Source organism: Chaetodon auriga, chromosome 12, assembly GCF_051107435.1.
Source record: "Chaetodon auriga isolate fChaAug3 chromosome 12, fChaAug3.hap1, whole genome shotgun sequence".
Lineage (NCBI taxonomy): Eukaryota > Metazoa > Chordata > Actinopteri > Chaetodontiformes > Chaetodontidae > Chaetodon > Chaetodon auriga.
In genome coordinates, this window is record NC_135085.1 from 26,588,262 (window position 1) to 26,615,467 (window position 27,206).

The 27,206-nt window shown below is 45.5% G+C and overlaps 1 protein-coding gene across 3 annotated transcripts; it reads left to right on the forward strand.

Annotated features, from left to right (window-relative positions):
• Positions 1-27,206, forward strand: asap1a (ArfGAP with SH3 domain, ankyrin repeat and PH domain 1a). Of its 3 annotated transcripts, none has more exons than XM_076744920.1 (28): positions 1-298; positions 2,056-2,128; positions 2,444-2,574; positions 2,686-2,760; positions 2,906-2,955; positions 3,559-3,688; positions 3,881-3,966; positions 4,039-4,114; positions 4,206-4,292; positions 5,009-5,109; positions 5,230-5,299; positions 8,888-8,975; positions 9,231-9,279; positions 9,533-9,699; positions 10,153-10,286; positions 10,374-10,465; positions 10,549-10,735; positions 12,058-12,143; positions 12,427-12,542; positions 12,813-12,880; positions 13,039-13,146; positions 13,464-13,701; positions 15,965-16,153; positions 16,240-16,306; positions 16,425-16,489; positions 18,119-18,615; positions 18,706-18,828; positions 21,362-27,206. In XM_076744920.1, exons 1-28 carry the CDS (start codon positions 170-172, stop codon positions 21,434-21,436), a joined length of 3,357 nt encoding a protein of 1,118 aa, XP_076601035.1. In that variant the 5' UTR covers positions 1-169; the 3' UTR covers positions 21,437-27,206. The 3 variants fall into 3 exon arrangements, with proteins under 3 accessions (XP_076601035.1, XP_076601036.1, XP_076601037.1); XM_076744921.1 differs by having other exon boundaries at positions 15,965-16,147; positions 21,362-27,205; XM_076744922.1 differs by lacking the exons at positions 1-298; positions 2,056-2,128; positions 2,444-2,574; positions 2,686-2,760; positions 2,906-2,955 and adding an exon at positions 2,961-3,080 and having other exon boundaries at positions 21,362-27,205.

Below are 27,206 nucleotides of genomic sequence, written 5' to 3' on the forward strand. Positions count from 1 at the left end.
GGAGGAATGAATCATCAGGAGGAGACAGACTGATGAGAGACAGAGGACATCTGATCTGATCTGGTCTGACACCACAGCCTCTCATTGTATGTCCCTGAATGCACCGCGGCTCACCTGTTCCCGCCGGTTTTTCTCTTTTACCTGCTGTTTCTGGCTGTCTCCGGAGTGAATGATGCCGGATCACATCTCAGTGTGTGAGTTCCTGTCGGAGACCACCGAGGACTACAACTCCCCCACCACGTCCAGCTTCACCACCCGCCTGCAGAGCTGCAGGAACACCGTCAGTATCCTGGAGGAGGTAAGCTGTCTGTCTCTTTGTCTGTCTACCTGCCTGCCTGTCTTTCTGTCTCTGTCTTTCTGCTTGTCTGTCTACCTGCCTGCCTGTCTGTCTGTCTGTCTGTCTGCTTGTCTGTCCACCTGCCCGTCTCGCTGTCTTTCTGTCTCTCTGCCTGTCTGTCTCTCGGTGAGCAAACGTTGTGGTGAAGTGGGTTTACTTGTGCGGTCATTGAACGCGTCATTGAATGCAGTCTCTCCATGAGTCGCAGCGGTGTCACGGCGCTCCTCTGAAGTTCAGCAGAGGGAGAATCGATGCACCTGAACGCCTCCCGGATGTGACACCTGTCTCCTCCGCTGTGAGGTCTGGACAGTGCGGTCCATGTCCCTGAAGTGCAGAAGCCTGATGGCTGACATGCAGCGTCCATCAGAGAGGACACAGAAGTGTTGAACTCACGGTTTAATACTCCTGATTTATTTTGAGATTTGTTAATAAAAGATGAAGTGCGGGATTTGTGAACGACGTTTGGCAGAAGAGCTTGTCCATATGAGGACACGTCACCTTGAAGGCCAGCCTGTAGGTCTGCTGTGACGTTCAAGTGATTCATTGAAAGTATTGTCCGTTAATGTGAGACTGATGGAAGCTGCATCACAGCAAGAGGAGAAAACAGCAGCAGCTTCGTTCACGTGTCTGATGTTTGAGGTCAAAGGTCAAACGTCATGTCTGATGAGCCTGAATGAGTTTATTCATCACTGAGAAACGAAATCTGTTCACCTTTTACCTGAACCTTCCACGAATTTACCCTTGAATGATCATGTCATCAAGGCTTTAATGGGATAAATGATGTATACATTGATGACTGTAATATATTTATTGTTTAATATTATAATTAATATTAATTAATTATATTAATATTAAGTTATGAATGATTCCTGTGGAAATTAAGTCACAATGCCCTTAAAATCTCCTTCATTTGTCCATTAAGGGCTTTTCAAATGAAGGATTTCTGGATACAAACACGCTGATTTATTTTCAGATGTTTGAAGGAATCGTTTACCATCGTTTACAAATCCTGACGTAACTGAACGCAGCATGAGGACCATGTGGACACAGCCGTGCTGCGTTCACTGACAGGCTGCAAACGTCTCAGATGATCAGACTCAGGTTTAGCTTTATTGGCCAACCCAAGACACGAAAGACTGAACAATGAGTAAAAATATAAAGCCAATAATAAACAATATTATTTGTGTTGACAGTGACGGTGAGTGATGATGCTCCTGTTGATTATTGGATGATCAATGTCCAATCAGTGGATGTTTTGGTGTCACTGTCTGACTGCTCGTCAGCCAGGTTGGAACATCTCAGAATTATCCTGACTTTGTATGTCGTTGTTGTCTGTGTCTCTTCCTGTCTCTCTTCCTGTCTGTCTGTCTCTCTGTCTCTCTTCCTGTCTGTCTGTCTGTCTGTCTTCCTGTCTCTCTTCCTGCCTGTCTCTCTGTCTCTCTTCCTGTTTGTCTGTCTGTCTGTCTGTCTGTCTGTGTCTGTCTCTCTTCCTGCCTATCTATCTATCTGTCTGTCTCTCTTCCTGTCTGTCTGTCTGTCTGTCTGTGTCTGTCTCTCTTCCTGTCTGTCTGTCTGTCTGTCTGTCTTCCTGTCTGTCTGTCTGTCTGTCTGTCTTCCTGTCTTCCTGTCTGTCTTCCTGTCTCTCTTCCTGTCTTCCTGTCTGTCTGTCTGTCTGTCTCTCTTCCTGTCTTCCTGTCTCTCTTCCTGTCTGTCTTCAGGCTCTGGATCAGGACCGCTCAGCTCTGCAGAAGGTGAAGAAGTGTGTTAAATCCATCTACAGCTCAGGACAAGGTCAGAGGACATCATTCAAATCAATCAGTTAATTACGATCAGAAGATTCGTCAATAATGAAAATAATTGTTACTGGTAACTGTGAATGTGGTTCACCTGCGGTGGTTAATTGTCACTTGGCTGCTGAGCCAGACCTCAGACCACTGTGACATCACGTCCACAGTGATGTCACCGTTAGCCGCTGCTAACGTTAGCTGTTGCTAACATTAGCGCGTCACCGCTGCTTTCCAGCTGCTGCTGAGTCACTCTATGGAGAATCAGACTGCCTGTGTTGCTTTTGTTGATGATGAAGATGATGATGTTGTTTTGGAGCAGAGCATGCTGGGAACCAGGAGAGCTTCAGTCAGGCTCTGGAGAGACTGGGAGGAAACAGCTCTGAACTGGGAGCAGCCTTCGTGAAGTTCTCCTGCCTCGTTAAAGAACTCGCTGTTCTGCTCAGGAACCTGGTCAGTCAGCTGTCAATCAAACCTGCTGTCAATCATTCCATCAGTGATCAATACCGTCAGCTGTGAGGAACGAGGACACTCATTGGTTCAATGATTGTGTTTGGTGTCCAGCTGCAGAGTCTGAGTCATAACGTGGTCTTCAGCCTGGACTCGCTCTTAAAGGGAGACCTGAAGGGAGTTAAAGGGGTGAGGCTTCATCTGACGGCTCATTGTTTGACTTCTGAACTGTTTACTTGGAGACTTGTGGACGTTTGTGTCTTCGCTCTGCTGCTGTCTCACCTCCTTCACGTGTGCGTTCAGTGAAATCGTCTCTGTTTCTGTTCTGTTTCAGGATCTGAAGAAACCTTTTGATAAAGCCTGGAAGGACTACGAGACCAAGCTGTGAGTCCCTCTGACGTCTTTGACACGACGTCAAACGTCAGGCTGGTCTTTATTGATCTCACCTGCAGTGAAACCAGGTGTTCCTCGTGTCTAAAACTAATGAGAGTCTCACCTGTACTGCTCAGGTTGGTGCAGTAAAAGCTTGTACAGTGAATTCATGTAACAGATCTGAAGCGGAGCCTCGATGAAGGTTCATCCTTCAGTGTTTTCACGTGAAAACATGTCAAAGGTGCTGCAGGTGTTGCTCATTAGCAGCTGTTGGACGAGCAGTGGGACACGGTCACAGTGTGACGCGGTTGGACTGCAGACAGTCTGATGGTTGAGCTGTAGTTTCACCTGAACACACAGTGTAGATATGAGCCTGCCGAGTATCTGCTCTTTGATTGGGTGACAGACTGAAAGGTGACTTCACGCTACGTCAGCATTACAGGCGTCACCTGTCAGGAAACTTGTGACAGACACGTCTTACTCTGTTATGACAACTGGAATATCATTGTTTCTTCACACTTGACTTTCACGTGACGTTCCATTGAATGAACCTGTGACCAGAGGACCAGGTGTGCATCAGCAGGTCTCATTTAATCACCTGTGTGTGTTTTTTAGCTCAAAGATCGAGAAAGAGAAGAGAGAACACGCTAAACAACACGGGATGATCCGAACTGAAATCACAGGAGCTGAAGTAGCTGAAGAGATGGAGAAAGAGAGGAGGCTGTTCCAGCTGCAGATGTGTGAGGTACCACAGAGCCCCCTACAGGCTGCACGGGCTGTTACAGCCAGACGCAGTCACCAGACATCTGGTCTGAGAACAGACAGCCTTGACTTGGACCTGTCCTCAAACACTTGACAACTGTACTCATTTGACTTGGGCATGTCTTGAATGCAGCTGCAGGTTTGATTGACAGCTGTGCGTCTTTGTGTCCAACAGTATCTGATCAAAGTCAATGAGATTAAAACCAAGAAGGGAGTGGACCTGCTGCAGAACCTCGTCAAGTACTACCACGCTCAGTGCAAGTAAGAGCTCTGACTTCAGCGGTTTTCAGTCTCGACTTTTTTTTTTAAACTCACTCAACTTCCTATTTGCAGTTTTTTTCAGGATGGTTTGAAAACAGCCGACAAACTGAAGCAGTACATCGAGAAACTGGCTGCTGACCTGTTCAGTGTAAGACCCTCATATGTTCTGTTCTAATTAATCACGAGCTCAGGTGAGCCCACAGGTGAGCCCACAGGTGTGACCTCTGCTGTCTCCACAGATCAAACAGAGTGAGGATGAGGAAAAGAAGCAGCTGACGGCGCTCAGAGATGTCATCAAGAGCTCCTTACAGCTGGACCCGAGGGAGGTATGACACCTGGGGGGAGGGGGCGGGGTCTGCCGGCAGGGGGTGGGGTCTAGGTCAGTGGGATGTGTGTCAGGGTAACAAGCTGCTTCCAGTTTTGATTGGCTTCAGAGAAGCAGATGTTTGTAACAGCTGTTCAACGTGAACTGTTGCTGTGGTAAGTGGAAGTCACTCGTCACACTGTGAGCTGATTGGCTGTGATGTAACAGGGTGGGGTAGGGGGGTGTCGTCTAATGTGATATGTTCATTGCATGTTATACTCTGTTGACCTTTGACCTCTGTCTCTCTCTGTCACGCTTTGTCCGAATGAAGTCCAGGAGAGTAAGTCCTCGTCATCTTCAGTCCAAAGCTGTATCTTCATCGTCTCTGCATGACGTCTTTTGGCATGAAAACACTGAGTGTGTCTCAGCATCGTCCTGATTCTGACAGCGTCTCACTGAACGTCTCATCTGTAACATGTTGGACAGCCGTCTTGTCAGTGACAGTGACAGCAATGTCCGTCTGACAGAAACGTCTGAAGCAGGCGGAGATGCTCACTGTCTGTCTGTCTCTCTCTCTGTCTCTCTCTGTCTGCCCGTCTGTCTGTCTATCTGTCTCTCCGTCTCTCCGTCTCTCTGTCTGCCTGTCTGTCTGCCCGTCTGTCTGTCTATCTGTCTCTCTGTCTCTCCGTCTCTCTGTCTCTATGTCTGCCTGTCCCTTTGTCTCCATCTGTCCATCAGGACTCTCACAGTAAACAGAGTGGGTACAGTATGCACCAGCTGCAGGGAAACAAGGAGTTTGGCAGTGAGAAGAGAGGATACCTGCTGAAGAAGAGTGATGGGTATGCCTGTCTGTTACATTCACCTGCACAGGTGTTCATGGGCCAAAGTCCGTCCCTGTACATCAAAAATAATTCTTCCAAACTCCAGTGAAACTTCACCAGCTGTTTTCTTTCCATCAGGTTGAGGAAGGTCTGGCAGCGACGGAAGTGTTCAGTGAAGAGTGGCACCCTCACTATTTCCCATGCTACAGTGAGTACTACATCTCCCATCATGCACTGCACCGGTCAGCAATAACGTGGTGGTAACATTAGCTTTGTGGTAACGTTGGCGTGATGGTAATGTTAGCGTTGTGGTAACGTTAGCGTGATGGTAACGTTGGCGTGGTGGTAACGTTGGCGTTGTGGTAACATTAGCTTTGTGGTAACGTTGGCGTGATGGTAACGTTGGCGTGGTGGTAACGTTAGCGTTGTGGTAACTTTGGCGTGGTGGTAACGTTGGTGTGGTGGTAACATTAGCGTTGTGGTAACTTTGGCGTGGTGGTAACGTTGGTGTGGTGGTAACATTAGCTTTGTGGTAACGTTGGCGTGATGGTAACGTTAGCGTTGTGGTAACGTTGGCGTGGTGGTAACTTTGGCGTGGTGGTAACGTTGGTGTGGTGGTAACATTAGCTTTGTGGTAACGTTGGCGTGATGGTAACGTTGGCGTGGTGGTAACGTTAGCGTTGTGGTAACGTTGGCGTGGTGGTAACGTTAGCGTGGTGGTAACGTTGGCGTGGTGGTAACATTAGCTTTGTGGTAACGTTGGTGTGATGGTAACGTTGGCGTGGTGGTAACGTTGGCGTGGTGGTAACATTAGCTTTGTGGTAACGTTAGCGTGGTGGTAACGTTGGCGTGGTGGTAACGTTAGCGTGGTGGTAACGTTGGCATGGTGGTAACGTTAGCGTTGTGGTAACGTTGGTGTTGTGGTAACGTTGGCGTGGTGGTAAGGTTAGTGTGGTGGTAACGTTGGCGTGGTGGTAACATTAGTGTTGTGGTAACGTTGGCGTTGTGGTAACGTTACTTTGGTTGTAACATTAGTTTGGTGGTCACGTTGGCGTGGTGGTAACGTTAGCGTGGTGGTAATGTTAGTTTGGTGGTCACGTTGGCGTGGTGGTAACGTTGGCGTTGTGGTAACATTGGCGTGGTGGTAAGGTTAGTGTGGTGGTAACATTAGCGTTGGGATAACGTTACTTTGGTGGTAACGTTAGTTTGGTGGTAATGTTAGCGTTGTGGTAACGTTAGTTTGGTGGTAACTTTGGCATGGTGGTAACGTTAGCGTTGTGGTAATGTTGGTGTTGTGGTAACGTTGGCGTGGTGGTAAGGTTAGTGTGGTGGTAACGTTGGCGTGGTGGTAACATTAGTGTTGTGGTAACGTTGGCGTTGTGGTAACGTTACTTTGGTTGTAACATTAGTTTGGTGGTCACGTTGGCGTGGTGGTAACGTTAGCGTGGTGGTAATGTTAGTTTGGTGGTCACGTTGGCGTGGTGGTAACGTTGGCGTTGTGGTAACATTGGCGTGGTGGTAAGGTTAGTGTGGTGGTAACATTAGCGTTGGGATAACGTTACTTTGGTGGTAACGTTAGTTTGGTGGTAATGTTAGCGTTGTGGTAACGTTAGTTTGGTGGTAACTTTGGCATGGTGGTAACGTTAGCGTTGTGGTAATGTTGGTGTTGTGGTAATGTTGGTGTTGTGGTAACGTTAGCTTGGTGGTAACGTTGGTGTTGTGGTAATGTTGGCGTTGTGGTAACGTTGGCGTTGTGGTAACGTTAGCTTGGTGGTAACGTTGGTGTGGTGGTAACATTAGTTTTGTGGTAACGTTGGCGTGGTGGTAACGTTAGCGTTGTGGTAACGTTGGCATGGTGGTAACGTTGGCGTGGTGGTAACATTAGCTTTGTGGTAACGTTGGCGTGGTGGTAACGTTAGCGTGGTGGTAACGTTGGCGTGGTGGTAACGTTGGCGTGGTGGTAACGTTGGCGTTGTGGTAACGTTGGCTTGGTGGTAAGGTTAGTGTGGTGGTAACGTTGGCGTGGTGGTAACATTAGTGTTGTGGTAACGTTGGTGTTGTGGTAACGTTAACGTTGTGGTAACATTAGCGTTGTGGTAACGTTACTTTGGTGGTAACGTTAGTTTGGTGGTCACGTTGGCGTGGTGGTAACGTTAGCGTGGTGGTAATGTTAGTTTGGTGGTCACGTTGGCGTGGTGGTAATGTTAGTGTGGTGGTAATGTTAGTTTGGTGGTAACGTTGGCGTGGTGGTAAGGTTAGTGTGGTGGTAACGTTGGCGTGGTGGTAACATTAGCGTTGGGATAACGTTACTTTGGTGGTAATGTTGGTGTTGTGGTAATGTTGGCGTTGTGGTAACGTTAGCTTGGTGGTAACGTTGGTGTTGTGGTAATGTTGGTGTGGTGGTAACGTTAGTTTGGTGGTAACATTGGCATGGTGGTAACGTTAGCGTTGTGGTAACGTTAGCTTGGTGGTAACGTTGGCGTGGTGGTAACATTAGCGTTGTGGTAACGTTGGCGTGGTGGTATCGTTGGCGTCACTGTTTACTGAATCAAACAGCTTAGCCGACAGAAAGACTTCCATGTGACGATGACATCGTGTACGCTTGTTTGTTTGTGTGTTTGTTTTGTTTTTGACTTGGAGTGAACTCGCCTCAGTGTTAAAGGATTGACTGAACCACTTCGACATGTTGCTTTAGCTTAGCGTGCTACGTTTCTCCTGACCTGCAGTTTCAGTCATCTGATTGGTCCAAAATCTGTGTGCTAAAAATAGCTCTTGGTGTCAACAGACTGCTCCACAGGTGTGACTCAGCTGGACCAGTGCTCTTACCTGCTGCTCCACCTGTGATCTCAGCTGTGTGTAACTCTGACCTGATAAAAAATACACAAAATTTATATTATACACGCTTCACCTTCATGAATTTACCTTCATGTCTCCATTTTCACGTCAGACAACAATGAACTTAAACTACTTTAATGGGAGGAAAATGTCAGACTGAAGCTTTGAGTCTGTTATTAAATTTAAAGTGTGTTTTAACGACGTCTCTGAGAGTCCAGTCCAACACAGGAAGCTCTCTGTCAGCTGAGTGGGAACGCTGGTTTTAATGGAGTCTGATTTCAGCTTCCAGTCTGTTAAAGCTGAGTCACATGATGAAATATTCAGCAGCTGCTCTGGTGTCCGATGGCAGGAAGTCATGTGATGTTTATCACGAGCACCTTAAAGTTAAAGGGGGCGTCCACACTGCTGATTTCTCATGTTTCTTTAATCCAAATCATTTATCAGTCTGTGTATTGATTAATTTGTATTTTGGTCCATTCTGGACATGGACTTCCTGTCTGTCCTCAGTTGCTCTTCTCCAGTTTTCAGCCATTTTTTCCCATTTTGAAGGGTTTCGTGGCGACTTTTTCTTTATCTGGATGAGCCTCTAAGGACAGATGGTTCTGTGAGCTGCGCTGATCATAAAGAGCCTTCAGGCACATTTGTGATATTTGGCTGTATAAATAAAGTTTAATTGAAACGTAGTCTGCAGAGAGAATCCATCACAGTCTTACAGACAGTCATGTTGTTTTCATTGTTTAAGTTTTATTAGCGTTGTGTGGCCTTGTTGGTGCATTTAAGGACCATCTGAAATGAGAGACTTCACAGTTGGCTGCTGTGATGTCTGAAGGAGAGTTACAACTGTTTGTTGTTCATGTGCTAAAACATGAACAATTAGTGGTGTGCTGGTTTTAAACAGCTGGGCTGAATGTAGATAATCTGTCTGTCTGTCTGTCTGTCTGTCTGTCTGTCTGTCTGTCAGTCTAACAGACAGCCTGTCAGATTGAACCTGCTCACCTGTCAGGTGAAACCCAGTGCAGAGGACAAGAAATGCTTTGACCTCATCTCTCGTAAGTCTGTCTGTGACTCACACTGGACGTCTGAGCCTGATTCCAACATTTAAAGCATCAGCTGGTCATAAATCAGCTGCTGGTCATTGTTCAAATGAACATCACATCCTTCATGTGTCTGTTGAACAGTGAAGAATCAAGCTGTCAGCGCTCTCTGGTGGACAAACTTTGTACTGGAGGCAGTTTGTCTGTGAGTGTTGGCAGAGATTTGGCCTGTTCCTCTTCTACTTCTTCTTCTGTTGTTTTTCCCTGCAGATAACCGGACATACCACTTCCAGGCTGAGGATGAGGCGGAGTTTGTCAGGTGAACCTTCGTCACTTCCTGTTTAATCTGCACACATTTGTCAAAGGAGTGAAACATCGGAGGTTTTTCAAATCAGAGACTCGGCTTCCTGTTTCTGAGACGCTGCTGATCAAGCATGTTTTCAGATTTTCTGTGTGTGTGTCCGTGTGTGTGTGTGTGTCCGTGTGTGTCCGTGTGTGTCCGTGTGTGTGTGCGCGCGCGCGTGTGTGTGTGTGTGTGTGTGTGTATGTCTGTGTGTCTGTGTGTGTTACAGCTGGGTGTCTGTGCTGACCAACAGTAAGGAGGAGGCCCTGAACATGGCGTTTCAGGGCGGAGGTCAGAGTTCGGGTGTGGAGGAGGAGGAGGAGCTCACCAAGAGCATCATCGAAGAGGTGCTGCGGTTGCCAGGCAACAATACCTGCTGCGACTGTGAAGCCACAGGTGTGTGTGTGTTTGTGTGTGTGTGTGTGTGTGTGTGTGTGTGTGTGTGTGTGTGTTAGAAGCTTCCTCTGCTGCTGAGCAGAAGCTGGTTTATTGTTGGTGTGTTGGTCAGTGGTGGTGGAAAGAGTACTCAGATGTTTTACTTAAGTAAAAGTACAAATACACGCTGTGAAAACACCGAACAGAAATGGAAAAATAAATGTCTTGCATCAAAACCTTACTTAAGTAAAAATATGGAAGTCTTAATAGCAAAACTTCAAGTATGACAAGTAAAAGTAATAATTGTGAAAGTACAATATTTGCTAGTAGTGAAGTAGAAGTACACACAATGGAAATACCCAAGAAAAGTATCTCAAAGTTGTACTTAATTACAGTACTTGGGTTTGAGTTTCAGAGACATGATGTGTGTGTGTGTGTGTGTATGTGTGTGTGTGTGTGTGTGTGTGTGTTCAGATCCTCGCTGGATCTCCACTAACCTGGGCATCCTGACCTGCATTGAGTGTTCAGGGATCCACAGAGAGATGGGAGTCCATGTGTCCAGAATCCAGAGTCTGGAACTGGACAAACTGGGAACCTCTGAGCTGCTGGTAACCTCCCCAGTCTGTCAGCCTGTCCAGTTCCTGTCTGCTCTTCACTTCTCTTTATTCACCTCTCCTCTCCCTCCCACCTGCCAGCTCGCTCGGAATGTTGGGAACTGTAGTTTCAATGAGATCATGGAGGCCGGCCGTCCGTCTGTGTGCGTGAAGCCGACAGCCTCCAGCAGCATGTGAGTGTCTCCAGATCCATGTTTGACACACTCAGCAGGACGCAGCAGTTAGCCTTTTTCACCTGTAAACCTGCTGTCTGCAGGACAGCAAGGAAGGAGTTCATCAACGCCAAGTACATCGACCGCAAGTTCATCAGGCGTACCGTCTCCAGGGCAACCAGCCGTCTGGATGAGGTGTATGAAGTGGTGAAGTCCAGAGACCTGCTGTCAATCATCCAGCTGTATGCTGAGGGGGTGGAGTTGCTCCAGCCCCTCCCTGAACCAGACATGGTTGGTTGGACCCTAGACTTGTCAATTATGACGTCCACTCAGATGTTGTGCCTGTCTCTCAAGGAGGTTTCTGTGTGTTTGTCTGTCCAGAGGTTTTAATGTGGTCCATAAGAGCGTGTGGTCATTCCAAAGGTCTACGAGAAGATTTGTGGGGCCCTCTGATTTTCTTTTAGGTAATTTTAGGGGTCACATGGGAAACCGCAGTGCTACTTGAGGAGGTTCTAGTTGTTCCGTAGGAGGTGCTGGTGGCTCTCAAGGAGGTTTCCCCGCATCCCTTGATGGCTTCTGAGGGCCCTGACAATGTTCAAGGGATCCTTGATGGGATTGTGTTTTTTCTGGTGTACCTATTTTACCTACACCCATTGATACATGTTCCAGGCATCACTGAGGAGTTCCCAGGAGTCTTCTCTAGAAGACTTAAATGGGTGTTGTATATTCTTTCAGGGATCCCAAGGATCTTTGAAGATATTTCAGGAGGCTTTGAGGTAGCTCCACACAATTTCCTAGGTCTTTCGGGACATTTAGTCCTATGTAAAATACAGGACCTTCTCAAGAGGGTTTTCTCTATCCTTCTGGGAGGCTTGGGATGGTTGGAGGGACCCCTTAGGGACACTGTGTTTGATTGGTGTGCATGAGTTCCTTCAGAACATGCTGCATAATTTCTAAAGGGTTTCAGGTGTAATTCAGTACTCTTTGAGGGCATGCTGGGCATTTAAATGGGTTTTATGTTTTCTTACAGGGAGTTTTTAAAAACATTTCAGGATTCTGATATAGTTCGACAGACGCAGAATGTCCTTAAGGGGTGTTAAGGGGTACAAGGGGTGTAAATGGACTTTAAGGACATACCGACTGTCCTTGACGGCTTCAGATGGGCTGAGTGGAAGTTGCAGAGATTGTTAATGGGATTGTGTCTCATTTGGTGAACCTGATCAGGACACGCTACATAATTTTAAAGGGTTTCAGGCATTACTCAGGAGTTCCCAAGAGTCTTCAAATGGGTTCCAAGTAATTGAGAGGAGGTTCACATGTACTTTCAAACATTTAAATGTTCATTAGCATGTGTCATTGGTTCTCAAAGAGGTTCTCATAGCCTGTGGTTCTGCAGTTGTGGTGTTTGCAGAGATCCTTGATGAGATTTTCTGTGTTTTAGCTGGTGTTCCGTATCCCCTTGAGAATATGGTCCATTAATGGAACATTAAGATTTTTCAGAAATCTTAGAGGGTATTCTAGAGGAATTTAATGTGGTCTTTCTGAGGGCCTTGTTATATTTGTGTTATATTGACATATTCAATTACTTGTTTTAACATGTTTATTTTACTCAGGAAGAAGGAGAGACAGCATTACATTACTGTGCTCGGACAGCTGATCGCTCCTCTCTTCATCTGGTCGACTTCCTAATCCAGAACAGGTACGAAACAGTACTCTGTGTGTGTGTGTGTGTGTGTGTGTGTGTGTGTGTGTTTATATACAGTATGTTTTCACAACTGTGTGTGGATATACAATAATATGTCTATAAGTACCTCCTGACCAGTACAAGGGTTAAAATTGTCACTCATAATGTTTTGTCCAGCTTTGAAATCTACCCTAACAATCCAGGATCAGCCAGCCTCAGCCTGTTGGGGAACTGTATTAGCAGTGTGTGATCAGTGAATTCATGTGCTGTTTGAGTTGATATGTGTGACTGCCTGCAGTGGTAACCTGGATGGACAGACGGAGGGAGGAAACACAGCTCTGCATTACTGCTGTCTGTACAACAAGCCACAGTGTGTAAAACTGCTGCTGAGAGGGAAACCTGACATCCACATCGGTGAGAACACACCAACATTAGACTAAACTAGACTCCATACAAATCTTCAGCTAAATCACTTAAAGGAATAGTCCAACATTTATGTAGATCCTCTTGTTCTGTATCTTCTTCAGAGTCAGATGTTTCAGATGGATATCAGTTGTGTATCCAGAGCAGAGAGAGGTCCCAGACATGGTTAGCCTAGCTTTGCACCGAGACTGGAAGCAAGGGGAAACAGCCTCGGTCCATCATTATGTTATTACATGCTGCTTATGTCCTGTCTCTTCTCAGCCAATCAGAGTGGAGAGACAGCGCTGGACATTGCCCGTAGACTGAAGATCTCCCAATGTGAAGAACCGGTAGGAAACTAGACCAATCAACAACACAAGTAACACAGTAACCTCAGTGGGCCTGAACTCAAAGCCACAGTCTCCTGATGACATCCACAACAAAACCCCATTCTTTTCATTAAGAAGATGAAGGGAAGAACATTAACATTTTTTTCTTTGTCTCCCAGTTGGTGGAGGCAATTTCTGGCAGGTTTAACCCTCATGTTCATGTTGAATATGACTGGAACCTCAGACTGGACGAACTGGATGAGAGTGACGACGAACTGGATGACAAGGTAACACTGAACAAACAGCAGAATAATCAATCAACTGTTTGTTTTTTAAGATTTTTTTTGGCTTCATTGAGAGAGAGGAAAGTGACAAGCATGGAAAGGGGGGACGACATGCAGCAAAGGGCCTCATGTCGGGATCAAACCCGGTCTGCTGCGGTAAGGACACAGCCTTAGTACAAGGGGCACACACTCTACCAGGTGAGCTACCTGGGCGCCCTGGATTAACTTGCTTTGGTGTGACAGTTTTAATGACCTCCTGCTTCCTCATCTGCCCTAATGTGATCTTGTTTCTCCTCTTTCCTCCCTGCCTCCTCCTGCAGCCCAGTCCAGTGAAGAAAGAGCGCTCTCTACGTCCTCAGAGTCTCTGTCCATCCTCCAGTGTTTCCTCTCAGGAGAAGCTCTCTTTGCCGGCCTCCTTTGTTCCTCCTCACAAGGACAGACAGCGCCTCTCCTATGGGGCATTTGCCAACCCTGTCTACAGTACCTCCTCTGACAATCCTCCATCCCCTGGGCCTGACACCTCAGGACCTTCACAAGCTGCCAGGAGGCAGGGGAAAGGTAAGTTGCACCGACTTGTGTTCGTAAACGGAGAAGGAGGTGCCAAGAGTCCTTCTTACAGGTCCAGGTGTTTTTGAAGATATTAAGAGCTCCAAAGGTTTTTGAAGGTGGTTCAGAAGATTTTGAGAGGTTTCCAGAGATTTCTGAAGGTGGTCCACAAGGCCTTTGAGGGATGCAGGGGCTTTGAATGTGGTCCATAAAGCCTTGAGGGGGTTTCAAAGGTTTTTGAATCAAGATTCAGAAGATCTAAAGGGGATTTCAGATGTTTTTGAATATGACCCAGAACTGAGAGAAATTGCTGTCACTTTTTCTTGGGGTCAATGGCGTTATACAGGTTATCCAGAGATCTGTGATGAGGTTTTCAGGGCCAGGAATCTTTGAGGTTCCAAGAAATTTAGGGATGGTTTCGTTCGTTTGGCAGTCCCTCTTGTCACGTGGGAAATTTAAGTGGTCCCATGGTAAAATTTTGAGTCTCTAGGGGGTGCAGCAATATTCAAGAATGTTCTACAAGTCCTTTAGGAGCTTCAGCATTGCTAGAGGAGGGACCTGCTTTCATTCGCTGGGATCAGATGGGTTTTTGTGGGGGTGCTAGGGTCCCTTGACAAAACGATGGACTTTTAAAGGCGGCTAAGGTGCTTGAAGGAACACATTCTCACCCCAATTCATCACATATGAATGCTTGGTCAGGACCCCTTGGCTTCACTTTTTAAGGCACTGAGTACCCTTTTAGCATATTTTTTCAATTTGCAGGGCTCAAGTTAGGTCAAGTTTGCAGTAACAATGTATAACATCCAGTTAGCAACATGCAGTAACACTTAAAAAATAAAGCTTTCTGAGAACAATGATAAACTTGTGGTTGACATTGTGAAACTGTCACATTTTGGTTAGGTTTAGGCACCAAAACTACTTGGTTAGGTTTCGCAAAACATCATTGTTTAGCTTAAAATAAATACATTAGCTATGTACATTAAGTTATGTAAGTTACGTTACTTCACTTACAAAAGAAATCAACCTTCATTTTTGGTTTCACACAGGACACGAACTCCAGTCCTGTATTTGAACCAATCCAGCAACCCCACCTACCTCCATATGCAAATGCAGACTTTTCATGACTATATAAAACATCATTTGATGCTTCGGGAGTGGGAACGAAATGTCTGTATGTCTAAGTCACACAACCTTGCACGTTGAAAAATTATGCTAAAGTTGTTGTGTTTTAGGCAAGTGTATAGACCCAAACGCTGTGACCTCAGAAAAAGAGGTGGGAGGAGAGAAGTTTTAATAGTTTAATAGTCAATGTAAGAGAATCAATCCATAGAGCAGACAAGCAGATCAGAGGTATCAAGTCCAAAAGAGAATCCAGTCTTAGTGCTGACGAGCAGGACAGGGGAGACTGGTATGATAGAAAATCTGGGCATAGGCTGGAGCACATGGCCTGGGCCTAAGAACGGAATACAGGACAAATCAGAGGGGCAGGCGGACAGACAGGCAAAAGGTTGACTTGGTCGATCACTGTTACGACAGGTGAGCAGACGATTCGACAAGTATTGGTGTAGAGACCAGTGCATATATATTGTGGTGGTTGATGAGGCTTGATTAAATGATTGAGGTCAGGTGTGCCCAGGAGAGGGCGAGGCGGGGTAAGACCTGTCAGCTAGCTGCAGTTGAACACATACACATATGACGGAAGGAGAGGGAAACACAGAAACACACCAGACCAAAACGACGGGAACCTGCAGACCCCAACAAAAGAGGTACCCAGTGGCTTAAAAAGTGATGTCAAGGAATCCTGAAGAAGTGTCCACATGTGACAAGTTGAAAGTGAGACTGGGTGGTTTGAAGTAGTCTCAGGGTCTTTGAAAAGATTTACAGATTCCTCTGTGACAGCTTAATAAGTAATTCCTTCTCACTGTTAGTCAATGAACAGTTAAATGTAAAGTTGTATTCACTGTATGTGAAGATACTCAGTCACCCAGGTCCTGGATATCCATAGGAGGGTTGAGTCCAGGGCAAGTGGACTTGATTATAAAAACTTGAAAATGTTTCACCTCTCATCCAAGGGGCTTCTTTTGTTCTAACTGAATGGTGGGGAGTCCCAGGTATTAACCTCTGTGGGTTCCTTATCAAGGTCAGTGACACCCTGTTGTTGCAAGTCGTTGCAATCAAGTCCATTTGCGTTTAATTCAACCCTCCTTGGACATGTTGTATGCAATGTGATGTATTTTTGGCATTGCATGAAATCACTGACTTGTTTTTCCCTCAGGCCCCGGCACCACCCCGCCCACCTCCCTCCTCCTCACTTCTCAGATGAGTGGAGGAGGTGGAGGAGGAAGCTGGACTGCAGGAGGGGGAAACTCAACCCTGAAGAAGAGACCCCCTCCCCCTCCGCCTGGACACAAGCGCACCTTGTCTGACCCCCCCAGCCCAGTCATGCAGGGACCTGGAGGTAAAGGTAACACTCCAGCAACTCGGTAAGACTGTACAAACCAAAACCCTTCAAACATTTCACCCCTGGTGGAACTATAATTGTTTTCACAGGAAGTGAGTTGACACCTCCACCTGGAAACAGGACCAACAAGTTTGAGAGAATCCAGCAGCAGCAGAGGTATTTGTACACATGAAATACTCTGACCAGCTGATGTCAAATAAACACTTAAAAGTATAATGAATACAATTGCGAACTGTGGTGAAGATGACCTTTGACCTCTTCCAATCTTCTCCAGTATGACCACCAGTAATGCCAAGTCCACACTGGGACCCAGAGTTCTACCCAAACTACCTCAGAAAGGTGAGACGATGATCTTTCAGCTGTTAATCAAGGCTTCTGTTGTACTGACCACCTGATGTAACTCTATAAGGTATTTAAATATATATGTGTGTGTGTGTGTGTGTGTGTGTGTGTGTGTGTGTGTTTAATTGTGTCTAATGTTTTAGTCAAAGTCAAAGTTGGCTTTATTGTCAATTCTTCACTAGTACCAGACATGCAAAGTAATTGAAATTACGTCTCCCACTATCCCACAGTGAGACAAGACAAGACAAGACATTTCTGACACTAAAGTAAACAAAAAGTGCACAGGCACAAAGAATTAAGACAGACATATCCTAACACTACAGTAAACAATGAACTGAAAATAAATACTAACAATAAACAATAGAGAATAGGAGTTCACAGTGTAAATGTAGAAGTAGCAGCAAAAATGTTATGTGGCACGGTGGAACAGTGGCAACACTGTCACCTCACAGCTAGAAGGTCCCGGGTTCGGGCTGAGCTGAGCTGTTAGCTGAGGGCGTGTCCTCCATCATGCCTTCAGTGCCTGCTGCCCCTTTCTGTGTGGAGTTTGCATGTTCTCCCCGTGTTCACCTGGGGGATCCTCCATAAAAAATGAAACCCCCCTCTAAAAAACATGCATGAAGATCACCACCTGACCAATGTTGACGAAAAAGAAAATGGGTCCCCAGGCGCTGGTTAGCTGGCAGCCCACCGCTCCTGGTCTGCCTCAAAGGAAGGACGACCAGGATGGGTCAAAAGCGGAGAAGAATTTCACCGAGCATGGCGTGTGTGCATGTTCTATGTGGAGTGACAAATAAAGGGATGTCTTTCTAAAAAAAAAAAAAAGTTTTATATATAAGTTAGAGGATTGTAATAGGCTGTTGTTTGGTGCTTGTGAGCTCTGATAACCCATTTCTTGGGGTAAACCCTGTTTTTCAAGGTTGGTGGTTCCTGCTGGTCTTCAGCTCCATTTTCCACCACAGGAACTTAACAACCCATGTATTTTCAGTAAAGAAACAAAGTATCGTTCAGCCTGTATCAGTCCCAGTACTGATACTTAAGATCCTCTCGGGACATCTCTGGTTGTCCAGGTAGTACTCGTCAAATGATTTGCTCTTTGATCTAGGAGATGTAATTACCACTGAGCCTGCTGGATGTACTATCTACTCACAGGCTACACCATATTTGAATGCATCAGTCACCACTAAAGAAAAGGATGCAGGCCTTAAGTCAAACCCAGGTGAGCTTGCCTGGCTGTCTGCCATTGTTCTGTCGTGTTGTGCTGCATGGTTCGGTTAATTTGCTCTGATCCACCTCTTGTTTTAACAGCTATGCACTGAACTCTGTCTTGATTTTAGTTTACAGACAGATACAGACAGAAACTAAACCAAAAACCTTCAGGGGTGAGTGTTGTAAATCACTGTCCATCACAGTCTCCATAAAAAGAGTTTCACTCTCTTCTTCCACCTCTGCCTCCCTGCCATCTGCTCTCAGACTGGTTCATATTACTGAAGATTTGCCTTCTTGGAAATTGGGGACCCATCTGAAGTCACATTCTCTGGTTGTGACGATACATTATCTGCCTCTGTCCGATGGATATTAAACCTGTTCAGTTCTCGCTGTCTGATTTCGTCTTTCCTCTCTCAGTTGCTTTAAGGAAGATTGACATCACCCACCTCCCCTCTGTGGACAAACCCAGCCAGCCTCCAGACCTCCTTGATAAACCTTCCTCATCCTCCTCCTCTCAGCCTGACCCCCAGAAGTCTCCTCCCTTCATTGATGCCTCCCCTAAACCCCCCCCCACCCCAGTGGACTCCACCCAGAGAAACCCATTGGCTGACAAGCTGTCTGACCTCCCTCCTAAACCTCATCTGTCTGACCTCCCTCCAAAACCTCTCCTCAAAGACCTCCCACCCAAACCCCAGATCACAAACCTCCCCCCCAAACCACCTCTCAGCGACAGGTCTGGCCTCACCCCTGTTGCTATGGAGATGCAGGGATCCAAGATGGCAGCAGCAGCAGCAGAGGGCCAGTCATCTGTCTTGCAGGGGGAGCTGTCACCTCGACTGGCAGCTGACGATGTTGATGAGTCCCCGCCTGGTGCTGTGGAGATGCCCGTTCCTCTGCCTCGCAAAATCAACTCTGTGAGGGTCCTTCAGAGAGAAACGTGTTTTCACAGGACAACAAAAGAAAGCAGACACTTTATTTTGTTGTCTTCTCTCTGTTCTCTCCAGGTAAAGAATAAAATCAGGCGGGTGAAAACCATCTACGACTGTCAGGCTGATAATGATGATGAACTGACCTTCTCTGAGGGAGAAGTCATCGTTGTTACTGGAGAGGAGGACCAGGAGTGGTGGGTAGGTATCACTCTGCTTCATCATGAGGTTCATAACTGTTAATGTAAAAAATATAAGAAACAAACTCAAGTCACTAAACAGCCCAATTCTAGATTAAAAAAGAACATACAGGAAAACTAAATCTAATTGAGCAGCTACAGAAGCAAAACACTGAACTGCTGTATTTAACAGAAATAAAAACCTTTGTGCTGTTTAACGGGTTCCCTGACCATCTTTCCTGTTCTTACATACTTGAGTTGAAAGATTTTCCCTCTTACTTCCGGTTGAGCTAGGCATGGAGTAAGACGTTGTTGCGGAGGCTCCCACAAACTTTGCTTTAAATACTATTTTATTTACATCTCTTGTGCGTCAAACTGTGGTTTTTGACCAGAAAACACGTACAGTTACAATTTTATTTCCTGGTTATATTTAAGAATGGCGAACAGAAGCAAAGGTGGACATCAGGCTACTCAAACTTTACTGCGGCCTTGCCCCCTGTCTGCGACCTCGCCCTCGTGTGATACCCCTCCCTGCTCAGAGGGCTCATCCGTCCGGCCTCAAGCGCCTGTTGATACCTCAGCCCTGAAACTTGAGCTCCTCTCCGAGATGCGTAAGGAAATAGCGGACATTTTCAAAACCGAACTGCGTGCCACTCTCGGTGAGGACTTATCCACAATCAAATCTGAGCTACTAGCAGTAAAGACGCAGTTAACCACCGACAGAGCAGCAACGGACGCGAAGCTGGGAAAGTTGAAAGTTACAGTGGCAGAGATGGAGCTGTGTTTATCAACTTGTACCGACGACATTACTGTGATGCAAGACAAAATTGCAACCCTCTCTGCTGACATTGCCAAATTAGAAAATAAGTGCGAGGATCTGGAGGCTAGATCGCACCGTAATAACATCAGAATTGTGGGGGTGCCCGAGGAAGCGGGGAACAACTCTGCCGTCTTTGTAGCGACATTACTCAAAGAAAGATTTTCCCTCATAAAACAAGATACTTCCAGGAATAGTTTACTTCTTTTCTGGGACCTGCAGATTTTTATTGCACTGCGTTTTGTTTTTACCTAATCCCAAAGAATATTTTGTCTCACATTTGAATTGAAGGCTATAATTTTAACATGAAAAGTAACTCAGCTGCAGCTGAAAAGATACAGTGGGTTATGATTGCAAGTCAAAGTCCATATTTTATGGAGGCTCCGAGATCCCAGAAGATTACAATGTTTTAGTGAATGAGGTAAGAAGCCATTGTTGTTTCGGTACATACAGCCTCCTGGAAAACAGGAACATAATTTGATGAGAAGGAAATACTAAAAAATAATCTCTTTCTCAGTATTCCATCCATCCATCCGTCCATTTTCTCCTACTTATCTGGGACCAAGTTACCATGGCAGCAGGCTGAGGAAGATATTCTAGACGTCCTGTCACCAGCCTTGCCTTCCAGCTCAGCTCTCTCTTTTACCACAACAGTCTGGTACAACGCCCACATTACCACTGACACTGCGGCAAACCGCCTGTCCATGTCATGCTCCATTTTGCCGTCAGTGGTTCACCCTCACTATGTTTGGTCTGTCCGGCCACCTAATCCAACTCATTGCCAGCTCTGCTCCTCTCTTCGCCCCATCTTCAAGACATACCACTCACACTTATGAACCACCCTATGCTCGAACATGGTAACACTGAACTCCAACAACAAATGGCTGCTCAGGCTCAGATCAGACAGACTCCAAACACAACGATAGACTCCCTGGTGAAACCTCATCCAGGATGCCACCAAGCAACTCCAAGAACATGAAGTGCTGTTTGGTATATAAGCACGTCAAGAGCAACTTGCAGTTGCATAGAGGCAAGACTCTTGTTCCCTGGGGAGAACTCCTCAACACAGCAGCACTCATCCAGAAAATCTAGCCCCACTTAAGCAGTGTGGTTCCAGACTCAGTTCTATGCATAGAGGTGAGCCTAACTATATGTAGTTGGTACCGTTCCACCTCCTGCACCACCTTCAGTTCCTTCCTCACCAGAGGGGTGACATTCCATGTCCCTTGAACCAGTCTGCAATGCCAGGGGTCATCATGCCTAGGTCCCTGCCTTTGCCTGCTGTCCGGCTTGGAGTGCACCAGACCCTAATGCCTATCCCTTTGGGTGGTGTGCACACAGGGCAGCAGCCCCATGTAGCTCGTTTGGGTTGTGCCCTGCCAATCTCATGGGTTGGCTGTTAGAGGATAACTGTGAGCTTGTCTCTCAGGCCTGGATCAAGGAGGGGGCCCCCACTTTCTCTGCTTCAGCAAGGTGCTGCAATGCCTTCTTGGTTGACTCATATAGGGTCTGTGAATCAGTCTTAATCAGGCCCCTACCCGAGACCAATTTGTCTTAGGTGACCCTACCAGGAAATATTGCCCCAGACAGCACAGCTCCCAGAGCCACAGGGACACACAACTCCCTCCACCAACATCAACAGCAGTGAATTAATCTGTCTTGTTAAGGCGATGTGGCCTATCAAACATGTGTTCTGGTGTAATCTGAGTGATGTTTTGACTGTGCTGTTTTTTCTCAGATTGGACACATCGAGGGACAGCCGGAGAGGAAAGGTGCCTTCCCCATGTCCTTCGTTCACAATCTCTGTGATTGACAGCCACAGAGATGAGTGTATGGCTGCCAATGAGCAGCACAATCCCCACCCACCTGCAGAGGTCACACTGGTTACAGTGGGTGGAGTCAGTCAGTGCGTAACCAGCAGGAAGGAACAAACCAAACCGAGCCCGAGTCAATGAGGTCATTGCTGTAAATAGTCTTTATTACTCTGCCGAACAGCATTACCATAGCAACCCAGCACGCTGACCCGAGCAGGCCCTTGCAAAGGAGTCCACAGAGAAGGAAAAGACACACACATCAAAGGAAAGGTCAAAGGTCAGAGGTCAGTAAAATCTGGACAGGTCATCTTCTGAAGGTCAGGAATCTGACATCATTTCTAATTGGACCAGTGCTGCCCTTTGCTGGCCACGCAGTTCATCACACCACCAGCCAAAAACATGAAAGCACAAGAAATCAAAAGCTCACTGAAATACAGAAAAGAAGCACAACACTGATGAATGTTCCCAACAGAATCAGTACATGGTCAATCGTCCTCCTCAAAGAAATCTTTCTATATTCTTTATTCCAACTAGATCACAGAGATCATGTCTCACTTGATGTCGAGGAAACTGTACTCGTCCTCCTGTCCCTGGTCACGCTGGGCATCGGCACGGATAATCAGTCTATAGCCCAGTTTATGCTTGTTGCATCTGCGAGAGTCCATTTCATGTAATTTCTGTTGCCTTCCCATGTCCACAAAGGTCCGATGTCCTCCCACCTCCCAGAATGAGTGACTGTGTGGACGGTCAGCAGTCTGACTGTGAATGACTCAGAAAAGCAGAGAGGATGCTTGTTTAGTGCCCTGTATTTATGTGTGTAATGAACTGGCTTTCCTGGTCATATTCTCATTAACTTTCTCTTGTTGTTCAGCCAAATTCAACAGACAGAGCTTGTTTCCTCCTTCTTGTTTGCTAGTGCACATGTGTGGAATATGTCTGTGTTTGCAGACCCGGGATTGTATCCTGTGTGGAAACACGTCACATGAAAGTCTGCAGCTGTCCACATCCATACTGAACTATAGGACAAGCACTCAGAGCTGCAGTTTCCAGTTAACCTGGAGGCTAACATGCAAAGTCCACACAGATTCAGACTTAGGACCTTCTCACCACTGAGCCACGATATCACCCAATATAACTGCTTTCAACTTTCATTGATGTATGGACAGTAGAGATTATTTCAGATGATTCAATCTTCTGCCACATCTCTCAGTATCAGTGTTTACGTAAGAAACATAAGAAACGTGATATTTGAGGTAGTCACCATGAGGTTGGAGGTGAGTCTGACACAGTACAGTTTCATATACATCAGGCGAGTACTGAAGTCAGTTTTTATCCTCATTTGATTGTCGTGCGGGTTGTTCGTCAGTTTCATGTTTTCAGTGTTTTTGGAGTTAGTGTGACTTTTCCTTCTCTTCAGATTCCTCAAATCTCTTCAATGCTGACTCTGTACACTCTAACTGTATTCACTGGGTATAAAACACAAACGTGTGTCCATCTGTCTCTGTGCATACTGTACACACCTGTCACCTGTGTATGTGTCTGTACAGGTCCTCATTAATGTGGTTTCACCACAGCTAAGGCCCCAAGTCTTATGTTCTTTAATTTGACTTTAAGAACGTAAGACTTTCTCTAGAAGCTGTTTCAGTGAAAACCAAGATTCATTCTGAGATGTCCCACACAGCGTTGTTGTGAGAAACGTCCAATCAGGAACTTAACTGTTACCAACAGAAAGGCCCAGGAGCAAAGTCTAAAATGTAAAATGGTGGAGGCCCCAGAATTGACCCTTGTGGTACTCCTGAGACAACAACCTCGGTTAGAACTATAAGAATAAAACTGATCAAGAATCCATTTACGCAGATCGATGATCTGTCAAAAGGCACAATAAGAAGTTTTAAAATCAGTTCTATCTAAAAACACTAAAGTATTCTGAATATAATGAATCTCAGATTTCTGACAGAACACACAGAAAATGATACATTCAGATTTCTATCTGCATCTATGTACAACATACAGTCTCATGATATAACCTGATAGTATTAAAGCAACAGTCCAGCATTTAGATATCTCCTCTTCCTCTCTCCAGATCTTTCAGATGGATATCAGCTTCATCTGTCAGTACAGACGTCCAGGATGTGTTGAGCCTAATTTAGCACAACGACTGGAAGCAAACTGCTTGCAAAAACACACTCTGTTAGTTTTACATGTTGATTTCAAGAACATTTTTTCAAATGCTGGAGTGCTGCTGCTCACCACAGTCAAACTGAAGCTTCAGTACATGAATAGAAATAATATTTAGATGATTCCTGTACAGTATGCATGTCTGCAGAGGCTGCAGTAGAGCCAGAGCTGTCATTTATTCTCTATACCACTAATTAACTGATAGTCTATCTAGACGAACACAGAAGGCATTTCATTTCAGTCATGTTCATCAGCTGACTTCAGCACAAACTGGAAGGGTCAGACTTTGTTCATTTGAAACTCAAACAGAAAACTGGAGGGAGCTAATGTGAAGGCTAACATGTCCTGCTAACTGAAAATAAATGTTGCCTAGCTATACTAAGTTAAGTCCACTAGCTTCATAGCATAGTGTTGATTGCAGAAGCGTGACTGCGGTCAGTCACAAGTTGAGACGCGTCAGCTGGTTCCACATTAAATGAAGCTAATATGTTCACTTCCTGGTTGCGGCTCCATCTGTGACCTCTTAACTTTTCAGACGGTAGTTCAATTTTTTTTATAGTCGAAACAACAATTTCCCCCTCTATCAAACTGGATATCCCATGCAGACAAAGTGCTACCTTGGCCGGTATTTGTTGTCTGTTGTTTCATTACAGACCCGAGAGAAAACTGGAAACTTCCTGCGGTGTCCCTCACTTTTAGTTGTTAATCTTATGCCAAATCAGTAATCCACTCTGTGACTGTTCTTCCAGACAAACTGACACTTTGGACAGTTTGACTTTGTCTGCTGCTCTCAGCTCCACAACAGCAACGAGGATCTCCTTCACTAGTTCTCCTTCTGAAGGAGGTTTCAGCTTCTTAGCTGTTAGCTTAGCACAAACCTGCTGCAGAACACTGTCTGTCAGGATGAGGTCTGTGAAAGCTGCTTGTTGAGCATCAAACTCCACTGAGGAGCGTTAACTTTGTCCAAGAGCATCTGTCCTGCAGCTCGTCCTGTTCAGCATGTTTAGCTGTGATGACAGTTTGACCTTCATCACTGTGAGTTCATCCTCGTAGACTAATTGAGACACACTGGTTGTCCTTTACTTGTAGCCTAGTTTCAGTTCTAGCTGAACATTCACTGTAGCTCTCAGCTCTACAGTTGGAGGGAAAGCTGATGATGTCTGTACTATCACTGAAACACACGTCATCCATAAATCCAAACTAGCCAACACATTAGCGAAGGACGCCACCGAGAATCACCACCATGCCTGGACTGTGTGCTAGCTGCACCAAGATAATGAAGTGTGTTTTTAGTTTCAGTATTGTTTTTGAAAGTGAATCATTGTTGAAAACAGCAAAATGCCCTGAGAACTGATGTTTGCAGTGAAACTCAAGTTCTATTTTCTGAGACAACAAAAAGAAAAGTTTGAATCCTCTGCATCGTGTGAAGGCGTGTTGATGGAGCCGTCAGGACTTTTGTTCTCAGCCTTCTCACATGACATGTTTCAGAAGATCAGTTTGATCTCTTTGGGTCCAGCACAGAGATGAAACTGGCCCAGGACATGGTTAGCTTAGCTTAGCATAAAGTCTTGAAGCAGCAGAAACTGCCTAGCTTGTAAATCTACCTTTGATTAAACACAGCTGATTTCACAAAATGTCTGACTGTGCCTTTAAGTTTGAAGCGTGTTGAGGCAGCTGGAAGACTGACCAAAGAAAAAGACGTCATGAATTTCAACTTGTTTTTGTTGCATCAGCTTCAGACTGCAGGATGTTTGTGTCACATGGCCTCCGCGTCACATTATAGAGTCAACAGTTCTTGCTGTGACTTCGCCAAGTGACCACAGACAACATGCTGGTCCCTGACCAATCACAGCTGACTGTCTTTAATGACCTGCGTGATGTCACTCTGAAGGAGGAGCTAGGAGCGACTTCCTGGAACCAATATGTAAACAAACATGGCGTCTGAAGAGGTGTGCATGAGCCTGACTGATTGTTGAAAAGCCTCGAAAAAGAAAGTTGTTCCACCAACGATTTTATTCCTCTTTCACTTCACAAGTTTACAGGTGAAGAGCGCTCTGCACTCCTATTGGTCAACATCACTAGCACGTCCTGGAATTTCTCATGGAACGTAAAGCAGATTCCTAAGCGGTCACCTTTGGTTGTGACGTTGTGAGGCGTCCAAATGTGGCATCAGTTGATTGGTTACACGGGATGAAACACGGGTAGACGGTCCACGTCTGACAGGTCGGGCTGTTATCAGGCCGGTATTGTGTACTCTGAATCTGGTGTTATGAGATTGTTTCGTCCTTATTATAAAATCATTTTCATGTCATTAATATCTTTTCATTCATATTTATTTTGTAATTATGAGTTATCTCGATATCACAGATCTCAGATTTATGAAATAGTGGGGATATGAGATACAAAGGTGGTGATTATGAAAGATGTTTTTTGTAAATGTGTGATAATGTCTCATTTTTCTGTGAATGCACTGTGTTCATGTGATGTTGTACCTGAATCTGACTGATGGAGATGAATCCTGGATGGTGAAATATGCAATCTCAAGATTAATGTTTATTTATTTAACAACATTTATAACAGGCCCATTCTGTCCCCCCTCCTCCGGACACTAACGTTACAAAGGAAATATGTTTTCTGCTGCTTGAAAGTCTTTGTTTTTGTTTTTATGTTGTTTTATTGTTTGAAATGACCTGATAGAAAAGTCATCAATCTATTTCCATTCTGTGCTGTACTGCCGGGACTCAGCTGAGCCTGAGCCTGAGCCTGAGCCTGAGCCTGAGCCGGGACTCAGCTGAGCCTGAGCCTGAGCAGCTCAGCCTACAAGCAGGAGGAAACCACCAACAATAAACGTCTGAGGAGAAACTCACAGTTTGTCGTCTTCTCTGCCTTCGTCCTTCCATCTGATCACTGCGAGGTTCACATTTTGTACTTATTTACGTCAAAGGCTTAAAGATGCATTATGGAAAGTTTGCTGATAATTTGTATTTTCATTCAAACTGTACTGAAATGTTACGCCTGAGGCCAAATGAGGCCAGATATTGGAAGGCCTAATCAATATTTTTAGCCCATAAATCACAAATGACAAAGTTTAATATTTAACACTTAAATATTTCTAACATTATTTTGGCCTGATCTCATCAGAGGATATTGATAACTCTCATGTCTCGTGTTTGTGAGGCAGATGAACAGATTCACTGTTTAAAATGAATTTTCACTGCGTCATCACACCCCCGTGCTGAACGTTATCAGCCTTATTTTCAGGATTAAACACACTTTGGCCCCCCTGGAGAGCAGATGTAGTTGTTGTTCAGTGTTGGAGATGGTGATGTCACCGTGTTCAGGTGAGATCACCTGTGAAGCCTCTGAGCAACAGTGGAACTCTATACCTGTCTGTGAAAACTAATGGAATGATTCAGTGAAAAGCACTCATGGTGACTGATAATCATGGAAATCTCACAGTGTATTCGTCTGTGAATGTTTCCATTCATTTGTCTAAATCTTCTAACATTTGAATTAACCCTTAAAATCTCCTTCATTTGTTCATTAAGGCTTTTTGAATTCAAGTGCTCAGTTTTTCAAATTAAAGGACCA

Excerpts from the sequence above, each read along its gene's own strand:
- asap1a (XM_076744920.1), top strand. The coding sequence starts at position 170 with ATGATGCCGGATCACATCTCAGTGTGTGAGTTCCTGTCGGAGACCACC. Across the intron at positions 2,575-2,685 it reads CTGTTCTGCTCAGGAACCTG|CTGCAGAGTCTGAGTCATAA; the intron begins GTCAGTCAGCTG and ends TTTGGTGTCCAG. Across the intron at positions 3,967-4,038 it reads TACTACCACGCTCAGTGCAA|TTTTTTTCAGGATGGTTTGA; the intron begins GTAAGAGCTCTG and ends TCCTATTTGCAG.